Source organism: Eucyclogobius newberryi, unplaced genomic scaffold (assembly GCF_026437365.1).
Source record: "Eucyclogobius newberryi isolate DKJ021-1_F unplaced genomic scaffold, fEucNew1.0.hap1 SCAF_2, whole genome shotgun sequence".
Taxonomy (NCBI): domain Eukaryota; kingdom Metazoa; phylum Chordata; class Actinopteri; order Gobiiformes; family Gobiidae; genus Eucyclogobius; species Eucyclogobius newberryi.
In genome coordinates, this window is record NW_027315834.1 from 38,260,034 (window position 1) to 38,287,169 (window position 27,136).

General features: G+C 41.6%; 1 protein-coding gene across 1 annotated transcript in view; it reads left to right on the forward strand.

Moving 5' to 3' along the window:
- The first annotated feature begins 1,606 nt into the window (after window positions 1-1,606).
- The window catches only part of LOC140368289 (matrix metalloproteinase-17-like), a 161,762-nt gene continuing 136,232 nt past the window's right edge, over window positions 1,607-27,136 (forward strand). The window contains exon 1 of the mRNA XM_072455259.1: window positions 1,607-1,735. Coding sequence (XP_072311360.1) covers window positions 1,634-1,735 — 102 coding nt within the window. The 5' untranslated portion in view covers window positions 1,607-1,633. The remainder of the gene's footprint in view (window positions 1,736-27,136) is intronic.

Genomic DNA, 27,136 nt, shown 5'->3' on the forward strand with positions numbered 1-27,136 from the left:
GACTTTGTGGACTGGTGTCAGCGGAACCACCTCCTCATCAACGCGGGGAAGACCAAGGAGATGGTGGTGGATTTCCGCAGACGCCACCCCACTGCCCCCTCACCAGTGAACATCCAGGGACGGGACATTGAGAGAGTGGACTCATACAAGTACCTGGGTGTTCATCTGAACCACAAACTGGACTGGACTCATAACACAGACGCACTGTACAGGAAGAGCCAGAGTCGGCTCTACCTCCTGAGGAGACTCAGGTCTTTTGGAGTGACAGGGCCACTCCTGAAGACCTTCTACGACTCTGTGGTGGCATCAGCTCCTGTACGGTGTGGCCTGCTGGAGCAGCAGCATCACAGAGAGGGAGAGGAAGAGGCTGGACAAAGTCATCAAGAAGTCCAGCTCCGTCCTGGGCTGTGCTCTGGACTCGGTGCAGGAGGTGGGGGACAGAAGGGTCCTGGCTAGATTCACATCTATGCAGGACACTCTCTCCGCTCTGGAGAGCAGCTTCAGTGAGAGACTGATCCACCCTCGATGTGTGAAGGAAAGGTTCTGTATGTCTTTCCTTCCTGCTGCTGTCAGACTTTATAACAAAAACTGTTAGTACTGAACACTCGCAATACTGACCTAACCTAATACTGATGTGCAATTCTGTCATATGTGCAATTGCTGTTGGAATTCATGTGCAATTCATGTGCAATTACTGTGAAATTCATGTGCAATCTATGTGCTGTCGTGACACATATTCATGTGCAATTACTGTCGGGATCACATGCAATGGTATTTATTTATTTATTTGTCTATGGGAGTTTTTATTTATTTATAGGAGATCTTCTACTGAAAGTGTTTTTCAGACTTCCTATAAGTGATCTGTTCTTCTGTATCTACCTCTGTATCTACCTGCGTTGCACCAATGAAATTTCCCCATGTGGGACAATAAAGGAATATCTTATCTTATCTTATCTATATCTTATCCTGACGCACGCACTTAACCCTTCACGCACGTTTTAACCGTAACTGCTCCTAAAGCACGCACTTAACCCTTCACGCAGGTTTTAACCGTAACTGCTCCTAACGCACGCACTTAACCCTTCACGCAGGTTTTAACCGTAACTGCTCCTAACGCACGCACTTAACCCTGAGGAGGGCTCAGCATCACTCTATATCTCTTCGTTTCTTCCCGTGGACTTGACTAATGTCCTCGGCGCTAAAACACTCGTCAAACCCGCGGTGCGTGCGTCACGTGCGGCACATCTCCCTCTCTCTTTTTGCGCCGCCGCCGCTGCTCGGGACAAAACCGCGCGCAGCTGTTCTCACACTCAGAAGAGACGAGTGAGATGGTGCCGGATCGCGTTTGTCTCCTCCCGCGACCACGACAAAAGGACAAGTTTCCGACCGCGCGTGAAAGACAGTCTCTTCTAAACTCTGTCCTGCCCTGGACTCTTTCAGCCTCTTTCAGCCTCGCGCGCGCGTCTTTAGGTCAGACTTCTTTTTTAATCTCCTGTTCTTCCCCGGGAGGGCTCACATTGACCCCGTGGATGCTGCTGCTTTGGGGCTTGATTTGTGTGACTCCCGCGGGGGCCGGTCTGACATAGGGGGCGCCGTGGGTTCCGCAGTTTCCCCACACACTTGTCTGAGGAATATGTGCCCGGAGATGCTGCTCGTGTTGCCGGTGTTGTGGTTTGTTTTGCCCCTGAGCGGAGCGGCTCCCTCTCAGAGCGCGGAGCAGCTGGACACGGGGGTGGTGAGTGTCGCACACGGACCGCGTTTGACCTCTTTTATTATTCTCTCAACACCAGGAGAGTTCATCCATACGTGTTGATTGTACTGGAGTGTTACTCAGATACATTAGAACACAAAATATGTCTGATTTAAAGTGTTAAAGTGTTAATAATCTGCTGAAATGTGACATTTTCTTGTGATTTTGCTCCCATTTTAAGTTCAGTTTTGACGTCTGTTCCATACGAGGCTCTTTCTGTTTGGATCTATGTTTGGCTCTGGTTTAAGTCAAGTTTTGAAGGTTTTATTTAGGATCATATGCTGGTGTTTAAGGTCTTGTTTGGTTTAGGTCAACATTTTGAAGTAGGACAGCATTCAATAATATAATGATTAAATTGTGTGTGGTGTTGGTTTGAACTTCATTCTTAGTTTAATCTTTGCTCATTATTACTCTCCTAGCACTCTGACTTGCCCTTCATGCTTTCAACCCTTCAAATACTCTGCAGATCCTTGTCATTATTCTTTAACATATGTGATTGATGCATCTGAAAAGTGATGATGCACATTCAAAAGAACTACTGTATGTATTTTCCCTCAAGTAGGGCTGCATGATTTTGGAGAAGAATCCAATTGCTATTTAATTGCAAGTTGCAGTATTGTGGCTGCGATAGATTTGTGATATATTATGTTTTTAATGCTAATCTGTTCAAAGTTCTCATTTTAAACACATCCAGGAGCATTAGCATTAAAATAAGTCTGACACATGAACCGCAAAACAAATACATTAATCACCTGCAAGTTTGTAGAAGTCTAAACTACAGGGTTTGCAGCTTTTAGACATTAGTCAGACATTAGACATTAGAGACAAGATCGGCTTTTGTTAGGTCAGGTAATTATGTTACTTACATAATAATTCCAATCTGATTCAATCGTGATATTATCTTGAAGTTCTTCTGCTTATATTCCACCTCCTCCTGTTTATTCTTTAACAGTGATTGATTCACCTGAACCACACATAGCCCCTCTAAGACTGTATGATTTTGGAAAACAAATTGAATTAAAAGTATTGTGATAACATTTGCAATGCGTGTTATAAATAAAGAAAATATTTGTAAAAATAAATATACAACTATATAAAGTGGGAATCTGTTCAGAGTGCACATTGTCAAAACTGCAGAAGCAAATACATTTAAGAGGAAACTGAAATATAAACTGATAAACGTATACTGGCATCACATGAGCTTCTGAACATGTTTGCAGAGGTCAAAACTTCAGGAACAGCAAGACAGGATGATTAATCATTTGCAGAGGAGACAAATCATCCAATTTCAGACAATAAACTCCAATTGTGATGTTGATAGCGATATTATTGTTATTGTTATTATTAATAATAAATAAATACAGTATAAGAGTGAATCATTTTCTTCTGCATATGCCAGCTCTACTTGATAACTGTCCGAGGAGTATTCTGCATCTGACTCCTAGTTGCTGGAATGGGCTTCGTCTACTAGAACTAACATAAACAGATGAATAAACAGAACAGTTAAGATGAATGATCACGCACATATATCATGGCAATACGACTGACATCAATACTATATAAAGTCATATTGATGAAACCTACAGTCGATCATTGGCATGGCCGTCACCCTCGGCCCAAATTATGATTACATACTCGTAAATGACTGCTGGAAAATTGGCTCCTTCTTCCCCTCTCTGCCTGTCTGTGGCTGCCTCCATGTGCTCTGAATCTTAACACTCCCCAGCAGTCAGTCAGTGAACACACACAAGAAAGAGAGGAGCACAATGCCGCTCTCCACCTCAAATCACACGCTCTGTAATGACTGGCCATGAATAAATGTAAATGTTTTTGACTGAGCGTAGTATAGAGCTCCTGCGCGGGCTGCTGACATGGTACATATACAGGTTGATGAATGGGCGTGAGAGATCTTCTCAGACCTTAGACCTCAGCGGTGGGGGCTTTTTTTTTAAGTCGTGACTCGTGAAATTCTGCCAATAGCGATTAGTGGATTTGACTGAAACACCGGCAGCACTGGCAATTTGTCACTGTAACGGTACAATGCTTCAACGTGGGGGGGGAGTGTTAACTCTTTATTGCTTCGGATGATGACTGTGAATGTGTAGGCGAACGATACATTTAAGCTTTTGGTGACACTTTATAATAACTTCACTTTCTCTGGCCTTAGTAGAGCATAAAGAAATACTTGATTCATTGTGAACAAGTAGTTTATTGATAATGATTGATCCTTATTACTTAACTAATACTCCAACCCTTATTCCTAACACTAACCTTAATTAAGTAGTTACTAAGCCTGAATCGTGCTTAAGAAACTGCCGTATTTTCAGGAGTATAAGATGCACCGGAGTATAAGTCGCACCAGCCAAAAAATGCATAATAGAGAAGAAAAAAACATCGGTCGCACTGGAGTATAAGTCGCATTTTTTGGGGAAATGTATTTGATAAAATCCAAGAGCAAGAACAAACATTTAAGCTTGAAATGCAATTTAAAATAACAACAGATTAAAGAACATGGTGAATAGGTTTACGTATGTGTCTGGTATGTTAACGTAACATATTAACAGTTATTCAGATAACTATAGCATAAAGAACATGCTAACAAGTTTACCAAAGCATCAGTTTTACCCCGAATCACTAAATTCATTGAATTCTTCTTCCTCTGTGTCACTTCTAAACAACTCCACAAACTCCGGAGGAAGAGGAAGTGCAGATTCTTCTTCTGCGTCGCGTAGAGCCTAGAGCGCCCTCTTGTGGTTGTCAGTGTGAAAATAACAAATAATATCGCATACAAGTTGCTCTGGAGTATAAGTCAAACTATGAAAAAATGTGCGACTTAATACGGTATATGTTTGTTATGAATGAAGTCTTTGTTCATACTTTGTTAAGGCAAATGAAGGTGTAGTTATCGCAAAGTTAACCTAGAGAATGACGGGGCACTTCAGACATTTCCATCTCGTCGATTTTAGAACTCTGTACTTGGGCCTCAAAACTCCTCATGGACAAAATAAACAAATACCTTTTTAACACACTTTCGCGGCAGGAAAAAAAGTTATCACAAGGAAATGAATGACACAAACCAAGCCAAATGACCGAAGACTGGACTGACATAGTCATAGACATCAGACAAATGGAAAAAATGACATTCAGACTTAATCTGGAAATGGATAAATTTGACATTTTTCATTTAGATGTGGCGTTTCTTTGGATGTTTGGTTTTGCTTGTGTTTTTTTTAGTTTAGTTTTAGATTTAGTTCGACAAAACGCCATGTTGTGTCGTGTTACAGTTGTTCAGTCATTGCAAATAGTAATACATAATAATAAGAAAAGACGTTTAAGATGCACTATTGTCTCGAAGCGTCTGCCACCTGCTTGTCTCCATGGAGATGTGCTTGCTTTACCTGGAATGTTCCACAGTATGATTTTAAACATTAAAGGGTTATGAAAGTATGAAATGTCTGGAGTTGTAAAGTCAGGTGCATAATGCCATGGAAATACAGTTAGAACATACTTTCTCCATGCGAATAGATACGTTTTATGCCATAATGCAAAATATTATAGCTAAAGTATCAACATCTCCATGGAGACGATCTGGAGGAGGCTTTTTCAGGCCAAGTAAGAGTCAGGTTTGCAAAGATGCCAGCCAACTCACTTTATATAAAATCACACACTTCTAAATGGTTGCTTAGTTTTCATGATTCATTCAATAACAAGTATTCTTACAACATAACAAAGCTTTCTATATGATTATCGTTTACAATCTGGTTAAAAAAAACATTTATACCTTTTTATCCGGACTTTAAATCTCAAATCTGTGCATTGCTGCATTAGTTTGACAAATATTTGAATATATAATCAGGTTTTCAAAGCTTAGAATGTTATGTTCAACCTGAATGTCGCAGCGATGGAATATGACAACCTTTCTTGCCATGGATCGTGAGAGAACTTTTATATGATTTTATATGAGTGGCCTCGGGCAGATTTACAGGCCTGTGACCAACTTGTTATGCAGTAAAGGAAACGTGGAACTATCATTGCATTTAGATAAGCACCTAGTCTATTGCGATGTATCCGAAATGAGCCGTTAACGTTTTTAATGTGCTTCTTAAAACATAGATTTGGTTCCAAAATAACCCCTTGATATTTGACCTTATCAACCTCAAGGATGTAGTTGTCGTGAAATCTAGACCTTGACTTTTCAGATCACTATGGATTGTACAGCACAATTTAATAGCTTCCTTTTAAACATTAGTAACTGTTCCTGGCTGTAAAGAATGACATTATAATTAAACGGTAGTCTTTTAGCACTTGCATTTACTGGAGATTGCTCATTGAGATTGTTTAAAGTCAGGACTAAAGGAAAGTAGCTGAATGAAAGCTTAAATTGCACTGAGCTGGGAAATTGCCGACCTTCAGTTTTTATTTAAGTGTGCTGTCCATTTGTCTTCTGATTTCTATGTTGCATTTGTCTCTTTTTTATCAATACAAAATGTGTAATGTGTAATAAACAAGATGCTGTTACACGAATCAAACATTTTACATTTATGTTCATGCTTTAAACAACCCGTTTTTACAATGCTCTGACTTCCTCGTCATCAAGAGACAGTCAGCATGTTGTTGTATTAGATTGAATTTCTGCGCTTATGGATTTGTATTACTTCTGTTGATGATAACATTTATAGTTATTGAATGCCATGCACTGCTAATCCTGAGCCACCTTCCATCAGGGGCCAATCGATAGTGTGTTTGGGTCTAACTGTACTGCATGGCCTTTATTGATTGCAGGTTCACATTAATGACACTGAGGAATTGAAGTTGCTATGAATTTATTGCTCGATGTAAGACGTGAGTGCTGAGGTGACAGTAATATGTGCTCCATTGTTAGATAATTGCGGCATGTATCTCATGGTTACATTAAGGACCCGGACTGAACTTACAATGTGCCAGGAACTGGACTAAATAATGATTTAACTTTGTGTAAACCAACCAGGACAAAACGTTCAAGCAGCAGGATCTATATCATGTTGCTTAAAACTATTTATTTTCTTAGAATATTCAATCAATTCTATCTCCATGGAGACAAACAGTTGGCCAAGTTAAGGTCAGGGGTCTCATTTATGAAACTTAAAGTGTACTTACGAACGCCCTCAGACACTTCTGGTCTCCATGAACACGTATTGCCTTCTGCCTCATCTTCAAAAACCCTGATGAGCAAAAGTTCAGTTCAAAATTATGGGACATTTTCACGTCAATTCATATTTTTGATTTTGATTTGATTACAAACTTAACATTGAAAGTCATATGCCACATAAAGAGAACTTTTCTCATTGAGTGTTCCCTGTATAAAGGAATAAAATGAATGACCATGTTTGTACATATGCACGTTTTAAAAATGAGACCCTACTTCTGTAGAAAAATGGCCCTGCTCACAGTAAGAATGCCTGTTTTTCTAAAGCCAGGTGCAGGTGTCCACCGCACAGTTTTGGCTGTCTGCGATGAAGGGTTTCTGATTGTAGGGAACATTTTGAGTTGTGCCTTTTAAGATCGACCTTTTTTTTGTTTTCATTTTTTACTTTTTTTCCTCACACCATTTTCTTGCATTTAGCAACAGTTTTGGCTCATTTGATCAGCATCTGCTCATCTTGTTTGTTCAAGTCTCAGAGCTGGGATCGTCATGACACTTAACTTCAGACATTACATTTTTTTTTTGCAGATTTGACATTAAGTCCATCAATTTGTAAATGTATGGATAGATAAATAACTTGACTTTAGTTTGCGAAGAAATACACAATTCCAAAGTAAAAATTGCATATATTAACCTTGTTTTAAAGTTAATCTAAAGTAATTGGTATCGATATCACAAACATGCCTCCCAGGTTTGATCCATACCAACATTTCTGGTATCGCTCAGCACTGACACACTGAAACTCTGCCTCAAGTCGCCTGTTCAATCATTGCAAGTGATAGTAAGACAGATGGACAGACAATTCCCCTGACCGCTCCTCTCTCCCCCGGGGCCGGCAGATTGACTTTTAAACAAGACGGGTGCTGGCGCTCTCAAACTGCACTCAGCTGTGGAGAGCAGGTGGGTAATTGGCAGTTGAGGTTTGGAGTGGTTGGCCCCATATTCAGCCCAGTGGTGTCCATAAGTGCTGCACATGTGGGCCCTGCAACACCGGCTATCGGAGCACGGGGACAGATAGAGGTGTCCACATCGTTGGTCTTCAAGTGCAGAAGTGACTGTGGTGTGGCTCGGCGACGGCTGAGCTACGTGGCAATTAAAATAAACTTGTGATTGAATCTTCCTGATCATTATGCTACTTTTATGATATTGACTTTAACGTGAGTGCAAAGGTAATGTGTAAAGGGGAATTTAAAATATGGATAATAGAGCTCCTGCACCCAAAATAGAGATAATGAACAGCAAAAAGCTTGAATTTGTGTTTTTTTTAATGTATTTTTGTCATTAAATTAAGTCATAACTACCAATACATCTGGAAAACTAATCAGATTGAACATTAGCAACCGTCACCTGGACATCTGATTCACTTTATAACATTCTAATATCATCAAAAAGTGTGTGAGGAGCACATTTTATTATAAAACCCTGTACATTTAACATTTACTGATATCGACAATTAAAAGGATGTGAGTATGATAAAAAGTGAGAGTGAGTTCATTCTAACTAATGAGAAGCTGTTATACATTCTCTTCAAACTACTCTCTCTCTCGCTTAATTAATAGATTCATTATTAATAAAGGTTTTGAATCGTTATGAGATGATGGGTAAATCATTCATCAAATGAAAAGTACAAATCAATGCAGAAATACATTTGTAGCTGAATCACATCTAGTCCACTTCTCTCTTCGATCTGGAGCTTTGTCAGTTCAGTCAAACGCTCGGATCCAAAAATAACAATAATCCACAATCTCTGAAACGTGTTAATTGCAGCTGACGTTGTTAAATTCACCGCCACCATGCCTGCCACTGTTGAGTTTGGTGGTGCATGCTGGGATAGCGTGACAACATGTGCAGGAGCTCTATGGGAGAAGCTAGACTGGGAAGATGTAGTCTCTGTTTGTGTATACCGTATTTTCCGGTCAATAAGTCGCACGTTTTGGCCGGGATGCGACTTATACTTATATTTATACTTATATACTTATATACTTATACTCCGAAGCGACATATATGTGATATTATTAGTTATTTTCACACTTGCAACCACATTTCATACTCCAGTGCAACTTGTATATGTTTTTTTCTTCTCTATTATGCATTTTCTGGCTGGTGCGACTTATAGTCTACAAAATACGGTAATGAAAAGCATTGAATGATCCAGTTTGGCTCTCGTAGTGTCAGATCACTGTTTAACTGTACATTTTCATATCACTCACCTCTGTTTATAGCACGAGAATGGATTTTATAAGAGTTAGTTCGTCAAAAGACGGGGAAATGCGACGTAACAACCTTAATCCTCATCATTTTGCTCCTGGTGGCTGTTTTCTGCACTGGGCTCATTTAGGCAGTCTCTTTGAAAAGGCAGATGTATTTTTAGTGAATCTGATGAATTTTGCTAATCATCCAGTCGGGAAAGTCACTTTGAGGAAGCCTTTGTTCTAATGTGTTTTAGGGAAACTGTAGTTTACTCATGTCTTAACAAAACTCTATAATATTCTGGAGTTACGGTCAAAGCAAACGGGTCGCATGGTGATTTGGTAGAGCTTCACAATGGATGTCCGCCTTGAAGTAGATCACCATTATTTGTGGCTACATGGATTTGAAATATGCTACAAAAACAACATCTTGCAGTTTTATATACCTTGTTTGAGTGAGCAGATGGAAAAGGAAAACCAAAGAAGAGGATTTTGGATGCACTGAAGGAAGAATATTGACGATGAACAGATGTAGCGCCAAGATTTCCTTTGAGGAAGTGGTGTATTTTTTCATGACGGTATAATAAGTGTTTGAATGGGTTAAACTATTTTTATACGTACATCAGTGCCAAGCTAGAGTCCACTCCATTATAGTCCTGCATACAGCCGTCTGTCGAAAGCAATTTGCAAGCTTAAGAGCACAATTATGATGAAACCACCACTCTCCGAGTTAAAAAAAGGCTCCATGAAAGACCCTCATGCTCGCTCTCCAAGGGGCGGAGCCTAGACCACCGGTGAGCAGAGTGGTGCGAGAGGGAAAAAGAGAGAAGAAAGAGTTTGGTGCATCGGGATTCGCCATCAAAGTTTATCAAAGTTTATTGTTAAATTAGCAGTTTGTTTGCCTCCCCAGTCCAGCAGTGTGTGCGTGATATAAATAAGTAGTGTTTGCGATGCATGTGAATCTTTAGTTTAGTGATTCATTCCAGTTTTTAGCTTAATTGATGCATGTGTCCATCACGTGCACGCCCTTAAGTGACGCTAATGTCGGTGCACTATTTTGACGTCCTTTGATGTGTAAATGCGTTATTGTTAACAGCGTAGCCCTCTTTTTATCTGCAGACAGTCATTGCAGTGTTTGTGTAGTTATTTTACATATATTAATGTTTTCATTGGTCTGTTTGTTTAGGACCACCCACGCATCCATTTACCCTCTGACATCCAAACTGTGAAGAATTAAATCAAGCCATCGTTAAACTACCCTCAATTAAACAGCATTTGAGTTCTAACTGAACTCTAACAAAGGTTATGTTCTATTTTGGTTTTACCCCATTTCTCTCATTACTAATATCGTCAATGAGAAAAGTCCTCTTGGTGTGCCCTGGACCACCTAATCCCAGCCGCTCTGCTCCTCAGTCAGCCTGGCACCGTCAACCTTGCCTTCATTAGCTCTGCCTTTGCCACTGATGAGTGCGCACTTCACCACCAGCGCGTTGACTTTCCCTGCCTCCGCGCTTCCACGTTTTTTTGTTTTTTTTTTTCATCTCCCCAATCGAGATAGAAGGCTCTTTTCCTCCCTGAGCCGTGGTGTGTCGTCTGATTACACCCAGCGGAGGACGGATCGCGGCGGCTCAAACGCAGAACTGCACGCACTGGTAGCCAAGGCAGAGTGAATGTAGTCATCTGTGCAAGGTCAAAGAGAATGGCTTTGGCTGGTATGTTATAATGAGATGTGGTGTAACAAAGGGGTTCTCAAATAGTGGTTCAGGGCAGTGCTGGTGATAAGCGAACTTGCGGTTTGAGTTTGGTCTTGTATGAAACCTGTTATGTCCTGGTTACGACATGGTTGAAGAAGAAAGACATGTTAAAGTAGAAATGTATTTATCAAAAAGTTATTAAATCTTTTGGATGATTAAAGGCAAAGACTGTTTTGTTTAGCCGCGCCTATGACTGAAATACTTTTACCTGTTTTTTTAATATTTTAAATACCATGTTAATTTGCTTTTATTCATTTATTTTGACATACACAGTTTTATATTTATTATATACTGTATTGTGTTTTTATTTTTTAAATGTGATTTTAACATTGTAAAACACGTTGCATTGGGCTTTGTACAAATTGTGCTCTTTAAATACATTTGATTGATTGATTGGTCTTGGTTTAGTCGATAACATGATGAGGTTTAGTTCTAGTTCAGTCCAGATCTGGAATAATTTTGCTCTTTTTGGCTTACGATCACATTTCCTCTGGCTTTAGTGCAGTTATTTATTTGGCAGGAACTGTAATGACATTTTACCAAGTATATAATAAGCAAAACCCCCAAAAAGAACCCCTTTTCGTTTCTCCCTCTCTTTTTCTGAATATCCTAATGGTCAAGGAAAAGATGGTAAGGAACCCTTTTTCTGCCAGTGAATTAAAAAAAAGTGCCATTGGAAGTTAAAATTGCTTTTAGACTTTTTCGTTGTTTAAAGTTATAAAGAGAAGTGAATAGCTGTTAAAGATAATATGACAAACCACCTCAAATGCATATATTACTCACCAAACAGACCAAACATAGCCCCCAGAGGTCACAATGGAAAGCTGTCTCTCTGTGCGCCTGTCAGTATCATAGCATTTGTGAATATTGAGCTGAGTTGTGCTTTTGCGACTTTGCACTTTCCATGTGTCAGAGTCTTGTGGATTGATCCATAACAAATCAGCGCTTCATTTATCACCACTGATCTGTGTGTGCGCTTTCCAATACAGTTTATAGTTTAGCATTAACATCTTATTACCACAGAAGACGCGCTCTTCCCCTTAATCAAAGCAGAATTTTGAAAACAGAAAAAACTCTTTCTTCCTGTTCTTTTTTTTGGCTCTGTTTGTTTTGTATGTTGAGTAAAATCTAAATTCAAGTTGTTTCTGAAATAATTTGATCATATACTGAATTCTGAAAAGAAAATGCAAATACCCATAAATACATTGGCCCATTTGCCACCTAATTTTTTGCTAATTTATGCTAATTTACAAATTTTGGTTCTGTATAGTCAACGAAATAAATTATTTTCATGCATCGACTAAAACAGAGTGTTGAATGTTCAAGTGCACTGAGGAGACCACAAGGTTACATAGTTCACACAATTACAAATACAGAAAATAAAATAGAAACGTCTAGTTAACAGTTTATTTTCATCGCTAATTCAATTAAAAATTCTCTCCAAAATATCTTATCATTTCACTCCAAACCTTCTCTTTTCTGCTTCTTGGATCTTCTGCAAAGTCCATAAATCACACCAGACTCGTTCTGTGCGTTTCTGCGTCAAAGCACGATCCTTACAACTCTGTAATGATGTCGAAAGAAACCTTGCATTTGTTCCTCTCTGCTGTCACTTTTTCTTTTTTGTTACTGAAACATGAGATGCCAAATAATGGTAGTCAAGAGCATGTTTAAATGCCAATAACAGTACAAATAATGCATCATATTCGTCCTGTACCACCCTACATGCCATGTTGATGTACACCAGGCTTTTATCCACAGCCCTGCTTTGGCTCTCATTTAGGCTTCCTAGATTAATCAGGTTTTCTAACATCATGTCTTTTAGTCCTTGTTATGGCTTGATTGAGATTTAATGTAGCTCTTGTACACAGTTCAATGAACATGAATAGATATAATTCTGAGGCTTTTATAAAAATAATGAATTCATGCTTAGTTTCTCTCACTTCAATTATGTGCCTTAATTGACAATATGTTTATTTGATAGATTCACATACATATTTTATAATACTACTGTGGTACTTGTGTAAAGAGCCAGTTTTAACTTGTTGTCCTTTGACTGTTCTGCTGAGGTGTAGAAAGTGCCACAGGTCCCTTGCTGTACCGAGCTGCCCCACTTACATCAGCAATTTTGACCTTCCCTTTCCGCCTTTTCAGGTCATAGACTCTATTTTTAATGTCAAAGTGAAGAGGGTGTATTTTGACGTCTACAGCAGTAAATGTAGTGGATCAATACGAGGTGAGGTGAACTTGCAGCGGAGCGAAGCGAGCAAAGGGACTATTTGGGTTATAGAAATGTCAGAGTCGTTTGTGTAAGTCATGGTGAAAGAGTCATGAAAAATGACAAAGGTCTCAAACTGAACTCATCAGCAGCAGCAGATCTCTTTGGCCTATTCAAGGCTCAAATGGAGCTTAAAATGGGAAAATAAACAGGTCAAGTTCTGACCAAGATTACATGGGAAAAAGAAGCTAAATCAAAGACAGAATCAAAGACCATCTCTTTTAGAGCCAGACTGCCCATATTCCATTGAAATTCAACTGTGACAAAGTAATTATTGGTCGTTTTTACCTTTCAACTTACAAAATGCAAAGTGGTGAAATGGGTGCTAAGAGCGGGTGAAGATGAAGTGATAAAATGGGGCTTGTGTGATTGTTAAACATGTTATTAGTGGACGTTTCTCTTGGTGTTGATTAGCCATCATACCTCTTCACCCAAGCCTATGACCTCCCCTACCCCTAGCCTCCTCTACCCCATTGTTCATTTTATCTGTATATTAATGTGTATTGTACGTGCTGTCCCCCCCGTCTGTAAATATCCCCCCCTTTTTATATATGTTCAGCGTCTTTGGGTCACTGAAAAGCGCTATATAAATAAAAGTTATTATTATTATTATTATTATTCATTAATTAATTTTCTTCCACTTTTTCCTGTTGGTGGCCGGTGAATTCTGAATGCAGCCATCCAATACAGTTTCTCTTATATTTAGGCCAAATAAAATAAATAGTGTGTTTCCGATAACATTGAAAAAAGAAATTCCGGTAGATTGGTCGTATTTTTAAAAAAAAAAATTATATTTTAAAATCCTCGCGCAGCTTTTGCAGACAGTTTTATTGGATGGATGGAACATGGATGCGCCCATAGGTAAAACGAAACCCATCAAAAGTGCCGCGATTTTCGTATCTTACGATCACCACAGATGATTTTTTCCTGCAGCTTTTGGATTCTCTCTCACAATTTGACATTCTCGAAACGTACGGCCAGTAAATATGAGATAAAATGTTTTTTTTTAATTTTGAAATTCAGGTCGGTCGGTTTTTTTGGGCCTCATCCCTCATTGCTCAAAGAAAAAAATGTTTGCACCAAGAAAGGGTTAGACAAAGTTTGAAAGATTTTGCACTTGTTTTTGTTTTGAATATGTTGCTTATCAAACTTTTGTGTCAGTCTGTTCCACCAAGATAACATTTTTTTCGAGAGTTGTCAATTTGGTTAGACTCTGTGAAAGCTGTCGCTCCGGCTGGTCAACTGTGTCACTTTCAATGTGCTTAACACTTGTTTGAATAAAAAGTGACATATTGGAGCTCTACAGAATAGCGCGGAAGTTTCAGGCACAACCACACAAGCCGTATAAAGTAGAACAACACTTTAATCCCACGAGCAAACTGTCTGCATCTGCTAGGGACGTGTGCAAATGCTAGATATGTGTGCGCTGATATGTTAACCAAAGCACAAAATGAGTAAAGTTTAGTCACAACCTCAATAAAAGAGTCCAGATGCAACACTTGTGACTGTTTCCAAATTGACTTGCCAAATTCACAACCAGATTTTCACAATGCAAACAATTATAACAAAGGCCTAAAACATAATATTATATTTCTGCAAGTGACATTTTCATCAGCCAAAGTAACTGAACACTCACTCAAGTTTACATACACGCCAAGAAGACTGGAAGAAAGTGGCTTGGTCCAGTTCAAACCAATTCATCAAAATTCATGTAAACATTACAATTGAGGCGCCTTTACTTTAATCTCAAACATCCCAGTAACACTCCTGGAGAAGTCTGTACAGAGTCGTATTGTACTGCATGTAACAAAGCAGTCCGATAAAGGCCAGGAGCAGTTTAAAGAAGAATTCATTTGCACGAGGTGAGAAAACAGCCATGGAAATATTGGACGTGTGTTTAGACGTGTGCTCCTTTTAGATCATCATTTATCACAAACGACGGCCCCTCAGGCTACCCCAAATAAATTGTCTGTTTGCTGTAACCCGAGTCAACATTTTTCATCTGGGTCGGACGGTAGGCAAATTCTTATTTTTTTTTACTTTGAAGGCAAAAAAAAAGACCACCAGGGGTCAGGCTTCAACAGTCAATGACGGAAAACGTCTCTCTCAACCCGATCGTGAGACTAAATCTCACGATTTTAAGATATTTCAATCGACCTTTTGTACGCCGTTATCCTTTTATTTTGGTAGCGAAGTCGAGCGGGGGAACATGCGGGGGGAACATGCGGGGGACACGGGCGCCGCCATGTTTGTTGTGATGACGCTGCTGGGCGTGTTTCAATCCCAGAATGCATTTGCGTAAGTCAAATTTCACACCCTGACAGAGCCTGGCATTACTATGGACATGTCAGTGGTGCCGTCTGTGGAATAAAGCCGGTTGGTCTCTGACACAACAACTATTCTAGTCACAAAAACACATCATGACCTCATGGGCTTTGTAACGCCAAAGCAATGGGAGGAGTACTTTTACGGACTACGACAGAGTCTGAGGACTACGAAACGTCTGAGGAATAAAGTCTGGCGGTAATGCAACACTCGGATGCCAACCGCCATAAAACAACAACAACAACAACAACAACAACAGGACTACGAAACGGAGAGGAAGATGAAGAAGAGTCTCCCTGGAATAAAGCCGGTTGGTCTCTGAAACAACAACAACTATTCTAGTCACAAAGACATATCATGACCTCATGGGCTTTGTAACACCAAAGCAATGGAAGGAGTACTTTTACGGACTACGACAGAGTCTGAGGACTACGAAAAGTCTGAGGAATAAAGTCTGGCGGTAATGCAACACTCGGATGCCAACCGCCATTAAACAACAACAACAACAACATAAGATAAGATAAGATATTCCTTTATTGTCCCACATGGGGAAATTTCATTGGTGCAACGCAGGCAGATACAGAGGTAGATACAGAAGAACAGATCACTTATAGGAAGTCTGAAAAACACTTTCAGTAGAAGATCTCCTATAAATAAATAAAAACTCCCATAGACAAATAAATAAATAAATAAATAAATAAATACCATTGCATGTGATCACGACAGCAATTGCACATGAATATGTGTCACGACAGCACATAGATTGCACATGAATTTCACAGTAATTGCACATGAATTGCACATGAATTCCAACAGCAATTGCACATATGACAGAATTGCACATCAGTATTAGGTTAGGTCAGTATTACGAGTGTTCAGTACTAACAGTTTTTGTTATAAAGTCTGACAGCAGCAGGAAGGAAAGACCTACGGAACCTTTCCTTCACACATCGAGGGTGGATCAGTCTCTCACTGAAGCTGCTCTCCAGAGTGGACAGAGTGTCCTGCAGGGGGTGACACTCATGGTCCAGCATAGATGTGAATCTAGCCAGGACCCTCCTGTCCCCCACCTCCTGCACCGAGTCCAGAGCACAGCCCAGGACGGAGCTGGACTTCTTGATGACTTTGTCCAGCCTCTTCCTCTCCCTCTCTGTGATGCTGCTGCTCCAGCAGGCCACACCGTACAGGAGGGCCGATGCCACCACAGAGTCGTAGGTCTTCAGGAGTGGCCCTGTCACTCCAAAAGACCTGAGTCTCCTCAGGAGGTAGAGCCGACTCTGGCTCTTCCTGTACAGTGCGTCTGTGTTATGAGTCCAGTCCAGTTTGTGGTTCAGATGAACACCCAGGTACTTGTATGAGTCCACTCTCTCAATGTCCCGTCCCTGGATGTTCACTGGTGAGGGGGCAGTGGGGTGGCGTCTGCGGAAATCCACCACCATCTCCTTGGTCTTCCCCGCGTTGATGAGGAGGTGGTTCCGCTGACACCAGTCCACAAAGTCCTGCGCCAATCCTCTGTACTCCGCGTCATCGTCGTCCGTGATGAGTCCGATGATGGCAGAGTCGTCAGAGAACTTCTGCAGGACACAGCTGTCCGTGTCATGTCTGAAGTCTGCAGTGTAAAGGGTGAAGAGAAAGGGCGCGAGGACAGTGCCCTGGGGCGCCCCCACACTGCAGGTCCGAGTGTCAGACACACAGTTCCGGGCTCTCACAAACTGGGGTCGGTCTGTGAGGTAGTCCAGGATCCACTCTGCCAGGTAATACTCCACACCAGCCGTCTCCAGCTTGTCCCTCAGGAGCAGCGGCTGGATGGTGTTGAAGGCGCTGGAAAGATCGAAGAACAGAATCCTCACAGAGCTTCCAGGCTTTTCCAGGTGAGAGAGAGAGCGGTGCAGCAGGGAGATGACGGCGTCCTCCACTCCGATGCCAGACCGATATGCAAACTGCAGCGGGTCCATGGCTGAGCTCACGGTGGAGCGGAGGTGGTGCAGGACTAGCCGCTCCAGTGTCTTCATCAGGTGGGACGTGAGAGCCACTGGCCTTAAGCTGTTGAGGTCTTTGGGGCGCGGTGTCTTAGGCACAGGTACCAGACAGGAGGTCTTCCAGACCTGTGGTACCACCCTCAGCTTCAGGCTCATGTTGAAGACATGCTCCATAACTCCACACAGTTCATCTGCGCAGGACTTAAGGAGCCTGGGGCTGATGCCATCAGTACCTGCTGCCTTCCTCACTTTAATCCTCTTCAGCTCACTCCTCACCTGTGCTGCTGTGACAGTCAGTGGTTGGCAGGGGGACCGTGTGCTGGGGGGATGGGTGAGTCCAGGCGAAGTGGGGAGCTGATGGTCCGGGGCAGATAAGCGAAGAGGAACAGATGCAGGACATTGTCCAGCTGTGGAAGAGGGAGCATGCAGCTGTGCAGGGGGAGGGGCGGGTGACCGATCAAACCTCAAGAAGTGAGCATTTAAATCATTCACCCACTGTAGATCCCCCTCTGTCTGGGCAGGGGGGATTTTGAAGCCCGAGATGGTTTTCAGGCTCCTCCACACTCCCTGAATGTTCTTTTGCTGCAGCTGCTCCTCCATCCTCCTCTTGTAGCCGGCCTCAGCCTGCCTGATCTTCTTCCTCAGCTCCTTCTGCACAGTCCTCAGCTCCTCCTTGTTCCCTGACCTGAAGGCTCTCTTCTTCTCCTTCAGCAGAGCCTTCAGTTCACGGTTAATCCATGGCTTGTTGTTTGGAAAACACCGCACCGTCCGGGAGGGAACAATGTTCTCAAAACAGAAGTTGATGTAGTCCGTGATGCACTCTGTGATGGTGTTGATGTCCTCCCCATGTGGGTCATAAAGCTCAGTCCAGACAGTGGTGCTGAAGCAGTCCCTCAGAGCCTCCTCACTCTCAGCAGACCACATCCTCACCTCACGGGACACCACAGGCTGCCTGCGCATGATGGGTTCATACACAGGCCTCAGATGTACAAGGTTGTGGTCCGAGCTGCCCAGGGGAGGGAGGGGGGAAGAGGAATAAGCCTCCTTGGTGTTGGCAAAAAACAAGTCCAATGTTCTATTCTCTCTGGTGGGGCAGGTAACATACTGGGTGTATGTTGGTAGAACAGAAGAGGGAGAAGCGTGGTTAAAGTCACCAGAGATGAGGAAGAGAGCCTGTGGATGCCGTGTTTGCAGCCTACAAGTGCAGGAGAGCAGTGCTTCACAAGCATTTTCAGCATTGGCAGACGGGGCCACATAGACTGCGATCAAAATCACATGTGAGAACTCCCGGGGCAGACAATATGGCCTCATGCCAATAGCCAATAGTTCAATATCCTTGCTACATAGCTGCTCCCTCACTGTGCAGCTCGTGTTCACATATACCGCCAGACCTCCTCCTCTTTTCTTCCCGGATTCTTTCGTTCTGTCCGCCCGCAGCAGATGAAAATTGTCCAAACCTACAATAGAGTCTGGCATTTCTGCTGTTAACCAGGTCTCTGTGAAAATCAAGACGCTGCTGTCCCTATAAATCCTCTGGGACCGCATGAGGCTCGCTATTTCCGTCATTTTATTTTGAAGGGACCTCACGTTTCCCATGACTACGGCGGGAACCGACTTCCTGTTTGTCCCTCTCTTCTCTCGGAGTTTACGTCCAGCCCGTCTGCCTCGTTGCGTTTTCCTTAGGATGTCCGCCGGGATAACGTGACGATCTCCGGGTAAGACGACTGTTCTCCGGTACGGCGCCGGGCGGGGGGCGGGGCCGGAGCCGGGGGACTCAGAGCCAAGACACATCGCAACGACACGACGAAAACACTCAATCCAGCCGAATAAAGTCAAAACAAGTTAATTTAAAGCGATTCCAGTGCGTGTCCCGATCGTTCGTGAAGTTCCTCTTTCATATAAACGTGTATATAAACGTGTACCGACGACACGCCGTACTTTAGCGCGGCCGGAGGGCGCGGGGGGGGGGGGCTGGTGGGCTCGCACGGAGCTAGCTCACATCACAACAACACAACGAAAAATGCTAAAATCCAGCCGAAAAAAGTCAAAAACAGTTGAATTAAAAAACTATTCCAGCGCGTGTCCCTATCGTACAGTAAAATAGAAAAAATATACTAACTATATTTACAAAATATAGGAGATAAAGCACAATAAGTGTGAGAAAGAAGAGAGAGCGTTTACACCGGGCTGCCAGCTGTACCAGCGCCTTAACTACTTTTAAAAAGCAATATGACGACTCCTATGCGTGGACTGTTAAATTACAGATGCACGTGGAGGACTGAAAATGAAGACGCACATGCGGTGCGCAATGCGTTATCAGTCCTTTGAGATGAAATACACGTTTAAAAACGTGATAAAATTTTTTGACACGGTGGTTCAGGAAAGACCGGTCGGTGAGTCGGTGAAATAATTGAAAAATAAAAGATTTTGACGTTTTTTCAACAAAATGCTGATTTTCTTTTCAGTCGGCTAGTTTCATAGCGGGTCGGTCGGGTTACGGCAAACAGACATATTATTTTGCTCATCCTCAACCCCAGACTTTATTTCGAGCCACTGCATTAAAACAAAAGTAAAAACCTGTGAAGCTTTGATGTGTTTGTTTGCTCTGCGGAGATCAAATAACTTCAGCGTGTCAGAAAATCAAATGCTCGACATAAATGAGATGTTGCTTGCGGTCGTTCATTGCTGTTTTAATGTTTTGGTGCTACAGCTGAATTACTAGAGGAGCTTGAACACTCCTCTGAAGCCATTGCTCGCACCTACTCGGTTCTTATAGCCGCATATTGACTGGGACAAGAGTGGTCCGACTGGTTTGGGGGCAAAGACTGAGTTGAGTTTGTTTTTTGAGCGTAAACGGAGTTCGCTGTGCATGTAAACGTAGTGAATGATGACGGAGAGCACCCAGATGTGTCAAGTTGTTGTCTATGTTTTTGTCTTTTACACTTCTTTGTCCAGTGGCAGAGTGAGCAGTCACCTGGGACGTATTCTGCACCAGGGCAGGTGTGGCTAGAAGCGTATCACTGTCAGAACGCAGTACATCTTTATTGGCTGCGCACAATGAAGTTCTCAAGACCTCTCCTTCATCTGGCTGTATGTAGCGTCAGAGTTTGATCCTTCAGGTATTCATTCAAATTTGACAATATTCACCTATAGACTTTTTGACATATGCAGAGAAGCACTGTAAAAACTAGGCAATAGTTCACTACTTTCTCCGTCTCAGCTGTCTGTGCCGTTCTGGTGTAAAACTTCTTTAGACACTTGGAAGTTTTTAAAGAAGAGCTTGTCACTGAGTTCTATCCTTAGAGGCCCATTCAAGCCGACTCTTAAAGGCGGCTGACACTTTATTGGCTGCCACTGTGGCACTGCAGCGTGGAACTGATGTGTGGCAGTTCAACACCGCATGCCCGCCAAATGATGACACTCACATTTCCACACGCATTTTCAGGCTCAGATTACAGGAATTAAAGTTGATGTTATGGGCAAGAGTGGCTTGGTTGTTAAAAAGTATGTTACTCTGCGTTCAACCGATATATAGTGACACATGTGCCTTAGAGGGGAACTGTTCTTATAAAACGTCGGTTTGGCAGAATCCGTCAAATGCGTGTGGTTTAGAAAGCATGATAATCAGATTTTATAAGCTCTTTGAAGACATGGAGCCTGTGGATAAATAATTCAACATGCATTCAAGTCAAATACTGGCTTTGACAAAAACGGCACATATCAAATTAACTTAAACATTTCAAGGAATATTCAGTCATTCTCCTCTGCTTATCGTTGACTACCGCAGGCACTTCTATCTGAAAAACCTGAATAAAATACTAAAATTACTATTAAAGATGTCAAGCAACAGTTGAACGTTCTTCGAAAAGGGTCGACCCAAACATTCAAGATAAAATACAAATCTCTGAGTCTGTCATAGCCCCACACTGTTGCTCCGTCGGTTTCTGTCTCTGCAAAGAACCCAAGGAACTTAAATGAACCTGCTAATTTACTGAAATGTGTTTTTATTATTAGTCTGTGTTAATTCTATACAATAATTTGTGTGATTTATCTTTGACAGCTTTAGTTATTCAAAGTTGTTTGTTGATGTTTATTTATTTGATTGGGACTGTGCATGTTAGAAGACAGACATAAAACATGAAGGTAAACAGAACGGATTGTAGACGAAGAATGGAGAAATAAACATTTATGTGAAAAAAAAACCTAACTTGATAATTATGATACTGCACTGATGTCCACCATAAGTTTGTGTACCAGAAATTAGTGATGGACGGATCAAAAATATTGATATATACCCTACGTGTGTGCTAAAGCCGACAAACACAGTTATATTTTTGGGGAATGGGAAAAATGTAACTTTTGCAGAAAGCACTAGTACTTTCTTTCTTTTTTTGTGCTTTTAATAAAATATGAAATAAACTACAACTATATAGTGTTTTTGAGAAAAAAAACTTCATGCACATTGCCTTCATGTGCAGTTGCCACATCTCTTGTCAACCCCTGAACAGCTACAACTAAAGACGTTTACCACCACTGACCTGAATAACACAAAAAACTGTCAAAGCAAAATGTTGTGTTGTGTGGGAGTGATCCTGTAGAAAGGTTGTCACGTGGACGGTATTTTCAAAATCAAGTTGTTTCGACTGCCATCCGATAGTCATTTGTTGTCCTTTGCTGTAGGATAAAAGTTTGTCTGTTGATTCCCCCTCCCCCATTCTATTATTGTTCAAATTATTTCAACTGAATCATTGCACTTTTTATCCGACCATACTTCTGAAGGGGCAGGTTGAATTTCTATTCCGTCTACTCTTGTGTTTGCCTCTGAACGTGAATGGCAGTCTCTGGGCGCATCTCACTGAGGAGTTACTTTGGAGCTTTTTGCCTTTTGTCCCTAACATCACACCTCCCTCTCCCTCACGACTCCCTCTCTTCCCCCTCTTTCTCCCTCTCTGTCTGTAATAACACTTTGATGTGCTTTCCATCTCCCCAAACCATATAGACGGCTTTGTACATCCATCGCCGGCCTTTTTAGAGCACTCCGGCTCCACTCGGGTGCTTGATTTTTTTGTGCGGTATTGGTTTTGAATCCTGCGGCCGACCAATTGAGGACTATTACTGCTTTCCACAACAGAGCCGCACGCGATCGCCTCTTTTCCGTTGGCTTTAACTTCACTCACTTTTATTACTTGCGTTTGGGAGCGCGGCGTGCCCACTCTCTGCCTCCCCGTATAGAAAACCTCAAATTAGCTCCATGTGCAATGCTGCTATTTTAACCGGTTAGCCCCTCCCCCTTTCTGCTTGTCCCAAACCAGATCAAGGCCTATTGGTCGCTATTGCTATTCAAAGGAGGCCACTAGATCTTATAATTGCAGTGGTTTTCTGGTGGTGCGCTCGACTCGAATACAGAGGGCCTAGAATAACCCAGGGGACAGCGGACTCTCTTGGCAATAGACAGATTTAATAGCCAGATCAAGGGAATCCGAAAGCAACGGCGAAGCTCCTCTCTTGAAATTGCTTGCAGGAGCCGACATAACGGTAATAAAGGGGGTTTGTGTGCACAGTTGTCAGTGTATAAGCTCTCGGGTTTCCCTTGTGCACCGCGACAGACTGTGTATGTGACGTCGGCTCGTAATTAGGCTTTCATTAGCTTTTGTCATTGGTAACGAGTCACTGTGAGCTGCGTGGTGGAAAACGAGGAAAAGAGGAGGTTGATTGGGAGACAAAGTTGGAATACCGTAGTGCTGCGCAATCGAGATCAAAATTCCTATTGTTGGGTTAGAGCTGATCTTTGAAGCAGAGTTCAGACTTTGGAGGAATGAACGTGTTGTTCATGTTCAGGAAATGAATCTTGAAAGACATTTTTGTTATTATAGGACAAAATGAAAAAGGAAAATTGTGATGGATCAATATGAGGGAACATTTTTTATAGTGTGAGTATATAAATATCTCTGCTGTCAGGTTCAGTGAATCTTGAGCTGCTGGGATAAACATTGGGCTGTAGTCGACTTAAGACATTGTTGACAAGCTCTCAAAACTATCTTGCATCTCTATAATTTGAATATCTGACCCAGACAACAATGCAAGGGATTTTAAACTCACAATTCACTCAAAAAAACTGAAACTAACTCACTCCTTTTCCTTTCTGCTGTTGCACATATAAAACTGTTTTAATCCTAATAAAATAATGTGATTAAAAAATTGACTAAACAACTACCAGTTAAAAGACCTACAGCTAGAGAGACATTAGATGGTCAAGCCAATCGGAAGAAAGCTACATAAAGTTAAAAAACAAAACAATAATAACAAGGCATTTCTAAACTAAGATGGCTGGTCAGAATTCTTTGGAAAAGTCTAGATTGTTGAATATTTGAAATACAGTCAGGATATGAAATATATTGTACACGTTTTGAATAAAGCCCATGATCAAAGATAGTCAATGGTTGTCGATTGTCTTACATGTTTTTCTAATATTCTGAGGAACAAAACAAGAACACTAACATCAGAGCACATTCAGCCTGGATCTCATTCAGCCTGAATTATCAAAAATATCTTCCCTTTTCAGTTGAGTTTGTGTCGCGCTACAGGGATATTTATCAATAAGTGTATTTTATAGCAATGTGTTATATTGAGTACAATGCTACTTGGTAATGTGACTGTGATGTGAATGTAAGTGGCCATTACATGCTATCATCCTGTGTCTGCTTTTCTGAGTCCATGTGTGTGAATGGGTGAGTGGCTCCTTGACGTGAAGAAGGATGTGCACTTTCATCATTAACCAAGGGTTTATATTTCAGTTTTCCATTTTCTTTTAACCCTAAATTGACTCTGGTGGCTGGAGTCTACTTGAGCTTAGCTTCTGTTTGTGCCACATTCTTCTGAAGTTAAATATAAGGAATTAGGCTCTTAAGAGGAGACGGAGATGGAGTGGGTGGCAGAGATAAGCTACGTCTTCATCAAACTATCACTGGTAATTAGGGCGCACTTTATAAGCCAGGCGTTGGACTGTGCTTCCCGTCATGTGAGAGAAATGAGCTGTAGCACTGGGCAGAATATATGTGATGATCATGATAATGCGTGGAGCAGTCTGCAGCGTTTAGTCTGAGGATAATATTTGGGTGAAATCACAAATAGACTCAATGTGGGGCTTTAAATACAGGACATGCATGTATTTTTAGATCAAGAATTCCACTACTACCTGTGCTGTGTCCCATGGGCGAACTACAGTAAATATGTCTTCAAGCAAAATGGAATTTTCTTTATTTGAAATGTTGTTGCCTTTTTGTCATGTTTCGTAATTGTTTTCAGTGTTATCTGCTCAGGGACAGGTAGAAATAAGCATATTTCTAAAATATGACATAATTACTGTTACAGATTATATTATAATGCACAGTTCCTATAAAATAAATGAAATGAACACAATTAATTAAGCAGAAGATAAGACTAAGAATGATTAAGAAAGATTATGAAGAAAATCATTATACAACAGATACTTGCAATGTCTTGTTGGATTGTAGGATTGGTTTTCAAGAAACAAATAAGTTATATTTTTAATACAAGAAATTAATTAATTAATTAATTTTCTACCGCTTGTTCCCTTTTGGGGTTGCGGGTGACTGGAGCCTATCCCAGTGACTTTGGGCCTTAGGCGGGGTACATCCTGGACAGTGGCCAACTCGTGGCAGGGTTAACACAGAGACATTACAGACATTACATTCACTCTCACATTCATTCTCTAGGGCCAATTTAGAGTTGCCAATTTTGCCTAACACATTCATGTCTTTGGACGGTGGGAGGAGCCGGAGAACTCGGAGAGAATCCATGGTAACACGGGGAGACTCCACCTAGACTAGAGATCATGTGATGTTGATCTGGTCCGGGAATCGAACCCATGATCTCCTTCTTGGGAGGCAAAAGCGCTAACTGCCTTTGCAAGGCAATTTCTAGTCAAAGTTGGTCTTAATTGTGCATCCAGAATTTTTTTTCATTTTGGATGTTTTTATTGCATTAAAAAACCTGGAGTCCTGCTTTTCTCCACAGAAATTGTATTTCTTTTGCTATAATAAGCCATTTTTTCTGTAGCCCTGGTTCCCCAGACCGGTTCACTTCAGAACGTCTCAGGCTGTTTCTGTTAATGGTGGATTGTGTTTCCATGGCAAGGGCCCAGCTCACAGAGGTCAGGTACATGAGCATCTGAAGACTCCCAAACATAACTATTGTTTTCTTAATAAATAAAGTCGAAATTGTACCTGAGATATTCTTCATCTTCATAAAGCCGATCTTGGAGATGCACAAAAGGCATTTAGTAATTCAATTTTTGTGGCTCTTTGAGACGTAACAAGGCTCTTTTTTTCACTCTGACACATTTTCACCTCTTTTTATGTAATACATTGGATTATAAAGGTCGTTGAAACAGTATGTACAGGAAATAATATGTTGGGTCTTGACGTGAACTATTGCACGCCTGTGCCACGCCTGTGCCACGCCTGTGCCACGCCTGTGCCACGCCTGAACAGCTGATGCAAAGATACACTAGCTTTGTCTTTCGGCTCAACAAATAAAGCCATCATCACTGGAAAAACTGCATTTTGTCACAAGAGTCAGCGTTTTGTAAGGACTTATTATTTTCACCAGAGTCTCTTTAGTGCTCTCTTGTCCAATCGTCTTGTGTTCGACCGCTTCACGGGCCTAAAGTGAGAAGGCACCCCCTGGAGGCTCAGTGGAAACACCACGGACTGCACCGCTCCACCCTATCCCTATATTCCTCAAAATGATAATATTCAAAATGATGCATGCCCATGTAGAATGTATGGTTTTCACTTTCTATTTCCATAAAATCATGCTGGTGACATGCCACTTACAGAGGGTTTCATTGTGTTGCTTTACATTTTATGATTGACGAGGCATTGGGGAAGATGTGTCACTGAGCAATAACCCTAAATCCTTAAAATATGTGTTATGTCTAATCATCCCAGGATGACAGTGCTGCTTGAGTCATCCAAAACATCACTTTAATGTGCCCAATGTGCCCCTCACCACAAGGCTCCACTCGCATTGTCCTGTCCGATCACTTGAAAGTGATAGACAATCCATTGACTGGCAACCCCAAATTAAGACTCCACAATTCATCTTTTGTCATATTCACCTAATTTTCTCTCTCGCTTACTCGCGTTGTGTGACATGTCATAAATCTGACAGAGATTTCTTGTTGAAGCCTCTGTAATTCAAACCGTGTAGTGTAGGAGCCTTTTCAGTTGTCGAGTCGCATTTTATTCAGCCGTCACTCGAGAACAACAGATACTGCAAAGTCGTCATTATGTTAGTCGAGAACCTTCCGTCAGAAGTGATTCGAAGATTACACCAGTACTTACACGATTAGCATTGACAAACTCCAACCCGAGGTGGATGGTAAGATGCTAATTATTCAAATATGTGGTTCTGTGATTTTCCTCCACGTTGTTGTTTGCACACGAGCAGCGTGGACATCTGTTGGAATATGTTTCTATTTCCATGTTGTGGGATCGGATAACATCATTATCCTCACAAAAGCGCCACAGAATTCAGATAAGAGCGAGGCAAGAATATCCCACTGCTGAGACGCTGCATAAAGCGCCTAATGTTATACCACCTCCGGGATACAACATACCGTACGTGTTGCTGCGCCACGACAATGTGAGCAGTG